Consider the following 4,117-nt stretch of genomic DNA (forward strand, 5'->3'; position numbering starts at 1 on the left):
AGCACGTAATAGCGTCAAGAAGAAGAAAGCGTTTAGCGGGAAAAAGAGGAAGAAGAATGGAGCCAAGAGAAATATCAACCATGGGAGGAAGAAGTGATGCGAATCAGGAGCAAAATGGTGACCTTGATGAGAATCGTTATCGAGAAGGATCGGTTCATACTTCTGATACTGATACAGCTATAGAAGAAGAACCTGTGTAAGAGGGGAGCAGATGTCAATGAAGAAAATATGACATTGGCGCAGTTGAGGGAAGTACATCGTCTGGAAAGAGAAAGAGATTTGGTGGAGCAGCGAACACGACTAACAAGACAGAACGTTACTTTGACGCAACAGAATCGTCAGCTCAATGAGGAAAGAGTCGTCCATGATCAACGAGGAGGAGAATCGGATGCGAGGACCGGATCGTCAACCAGGAGAAACTTTCTGCAAAGGGAATAGATGCTAGAAAATGACGAAGATGGAGAAAGGAGGAATGAGAAAAGGAGAAGAAGGAGACGCCAAAGGGAAATCAGCGAAGAGAGGGAGCTAAGGAGAGCATTGAAAGAGACTAGATGGGAAGAGCAAAGACGAAGGTTTGAAGAGGATATAAGGAAAATAGAGGCGAGGGTACGCGAAGAAGAAAGAGTACGCGAAGAAGAGAGAATACGTGAAAATGAAAGGACATATGAAGATGAAAGGATGCACGAAGAAGATAGGAGACGCGAAGAAGATAGAAGGCGTGAGGATGATAGGAGGAATGACATGGGAAGAAGGAATAGGCGAAATAAAGGCGGAAATGATATGAACCAAGCGATTATGAATGAATTGCGAGATATGAGGTCTATGATTAACATTTCACGAAGAGGTGGACGAGTGCAACTAGCAGAGGAAATAGAAAAACCCGGCAAATCCCCATTTACACGCGAAGTAGCAGAGGAAAGAATTCCCTCGATATGTTCATTGCCAACGTTTGGAATCATATTTAGTGGATCAGAAAGTGCAGTGCAACACCTAAATAAATATACCCTCTCCTTAATGCAATGGGCACAAAACGAGGCTATACTATGTAAGTATTTCCCTACTAGCCTAACTGGAAAGGCGTTTGCATGGTTTGAAAGGCTTCCAGAGAGATCAATTTCCTCATTTTGAGACATGCAGAGGATATTTCTAACAACGTACATAAGCAACAACATGCTAAGGTCGGGAGTAGAAATTTTGTTCAATTTGAGACACAGACCTGGAGAAAGCTTGCGAAGTCTGATGACAAGATGGAGAATGGTATGCAGCGAACTTGCTAGAAGATTCGATGTGAATAACTTCATTTTAGCCTTTGTAAACGCTCTGATTCCAGCAAACCTCTTGTACACTCAAATATTCAAAATTCGTGATTCGTTGACAATGAATGAGTTAAGAGAGTATCAGGAGGAATACATCGCTCTAGAGGAAAAGCAAATATAGGCTGAAGGAGCCACGCAAGTTGTGCCCAAAGAAAGAAATTCACATCTTTTACCAAGGATGGAAAATGCAGTAGAAAACGATTCAAAATTCGAGAAAGGAGAACCATCGAACACGGTTCCTGCAAAAATTAGTAGCGGTATCTAGTGGAGATCAAGAGTGGATTGATCAACATCCAAGGTACATCGAACCAAGGCACAGGAATTATGAACCGCGAAGTGACAGCTTGGGAAACCAGCGAGGTATAACCAAGGTCAAAGATACCGGGGAAGAAGGCAAACACTTGAAGATGTAACCCTTCCGAGGCTCAACAAAACAGTGGAAAGAATATGGGAAGCAATTGTGTTAACTGAAGATATTCCACCTCCACCAAACCTGGGAAGAGAACCACCACCAGGAGTGAAGAGTCATGAGTTCTGAAAATATCACTGTTTCCATGGACATCACACAAGCGATTGCAGAAACGTTGAAAAAGGGAAGCTCAAACATTTTTTGGAGAATCCAACACCATTTCGCTGCCACCACCTCGTGACAATGATCAGAATCGAGCACACGTGTATCGAATAGAAATCTACAGAGGAGCGCAAATGACAAATTATAATTCTATAATTCATTCCGCTAAGGATATTCAGAATTTCCATGATAATGTGTTAAGAAGGGTGCATAAGAGAGATTTTGACGGAAACAAGATATTCAGTATTCCGAAGAAGGGACCATTAGAAGAATGGAAAAACAAGGACATTTTTCTTTCAGCAGAGGATGCGCCAGAAGGAGGAGCTTCGCATACAGATCCATTGGTTATCACTCTAGATTTCGGCAAGCACTCATGGTGGGGGAATGACCCAACAAGAGACAAAAGGATATGGGTGATAGATAGAATCTTGGTGGATACATGAAGTTCAATTGATATTCTTTTTTATCATGCTTTTAGAACTATGGGGTACAAATACTCTGATCTCATACCATCTACCTACAACATATATGGGTTCAATGGAATGGCATGAAGACCAAAGAGAGAATTAGTTGTGAAGATCTTCGCAAGGGAGCTAGAAACAGAAGTAATTGTTTGCATGGTGGACGTGGAATCTCTGTACAATGCCCTCATATGCAGACCTTGGGTTCATGGAATAAAGGGAGTAGCATCAACCTTTCATCAAGCAATTTGGTTCCCAATGCCAAGTGGAGTAAGTGAGATAAAAGGGGATCAAAAGGATGCACGAGAGTGTACCGAAAAGGACATCCACAATTATGAAGGAAGGCTTAAAAACAAGAAGGAGTAAAGGAAGAGGGTGCCAGAGCCAAAGAAAGACGAATAATTGATGGTATATATGACCAAAGCTAAGGAAGGATGGGCAATACCAAGCGAAATTCCCGAGAAAGAAGGAGAACCTTTATAGCAATTAAAGGAACCATCTCTACTTGGAGAACCAATCATGAACTTCGTTGCAGTAGAACCTACGAAGGAAATAAACTTGGGTAATAAAGAAGAGCCAAAGATGATAAAGATCGGGACAAATATGGAGGTGGACGAGGAAGAAAGATTAATAAAGTTATTAAGGGAATATCTCGACGTATTCGAATGGAGTATGGAAGAGATGCCAGGATTGATCCACAGGTAGATTGTCACAGACTAGATCTTAATCCAGACGTTAAACCTATAAGGCAGAAAATAAGAAAGATAACAACTACTTATCACGAGCAAATAAAACAGGAGCTTCAAAAAATGATAGATTCGGGAATTATAAGACCAGCGAAGTACCCGGAATGGATTGCAAATATGGTGATAGTCCTGAAGAAAAACAAAGGAATTCACATATGTATTGACTTCAGTGACCTGAACACCGCATGTCCAAAGGATACCTTCCCTTTGCCAAATATACCTCAAATAATGGTATCAGCTTCAGGATACAAGCTACTCTCGTTGATGAATAGATACTCAGGATATAATCAAATATCACTCGCGAAAGAAGATCAAGAACACACAGCTTTCTTCGCCCCTAGAGGATTATATTTTTATACAAGGATGCCATTTGCATTAAAGAATGCGAATGGTAGAGAATATCTTCGCCAAGTGGGTACATACGAAGATCGAAGTATACGTTGATGACATGCTCGTAAAAACCAAAGACTCAGGATATCACGTGGATGACATGAAAGAGATTTTTAAGCAGATGAGGGTACACAAGATGAAGATAAATCCTGTGAAGTGCATTTTTGGAGTCGAATCAACGAAGTTCTTGGGGCATCTAGTGTCAAAGAAAGGAATTGAGGTAGATCCGATGAAGGTTCAAACCATACTAGATATGCCGTCACCAGCTACTGTAAAAGACGTGCAAAAGTTGAATGGGAAACTCGCAGCTTTGGGTAGATTCATTTCGAGATCCTCGGACAAATGTAAACACTTCTTCGATATTTTAAAGAAGGGAGAAAATTTACATGGACACAAGAGTGCGAACAAGCGTTGCAAAGTATAGTTGAGACCAAACAACTAAACCTATAGTTTACCTAGTTCCGTCTAGATTCCCACGCCTCCAACCTGTAATAAGTCACGTACTTGGAACAATTCCTTTGGTTTGTATTACAAACAGTAAAGGAACAAAAAATCTGTTTGGTGTCAACTCTCTTCAACCAAGTGATGTGAGTTCGACAAAGGCTCTTCTGTTATCTCAATAAACTACTTCCT

General features: G+C 41.0%; 1 protein-coding gene across 1 annotated transcript; it reads left to right on the forward strand.

Moving 5' to 3' along the window:
• The first annotated feature begins 438 nt into the window (after window positions 1-438).
• On the forward strand, window positions 439-1,128 carry LOC113329724 (uncharacterized protein T05G5.1-like). The gene has a single exon (XM_026576564.1). It carries the CDS (start codon window positions 439-441, stop codon window positions 1,126-1,128), a length of 690 nt encoding a protein of 229 aa, XP_026432349.1.
• Window positions 1,129-4,117: the final 2,989 nt, after the last annotated feature.

This window comes from Papaver somniferum, unplaced genomic scaffold (genome assembly GCF_003573695.1).
Source record: "Papaver somniferum cultivar HN1 unplaced genomic scaffold, ASM357369v1 unplaced-scaffold_117, whole genome shotgun sequence".
In the NCBI taxonomy this organism is placed as follows: domain Eukaryota; kingdom Viridiplantae; phylum Streptophyta; class Magnoliopsida; order Ranunculales; family Papaveraceae; genus Papaver; species Papaver somniferum.

Coding starts and splice junctions, on each gene's coding strand:
- LOC113329724 (XM_026576564.1), top strand. CDS start 439: ATGCTAGAAAATGACGAAGATGGAGAAAGGAGGAATGAGAAAAGGAGA.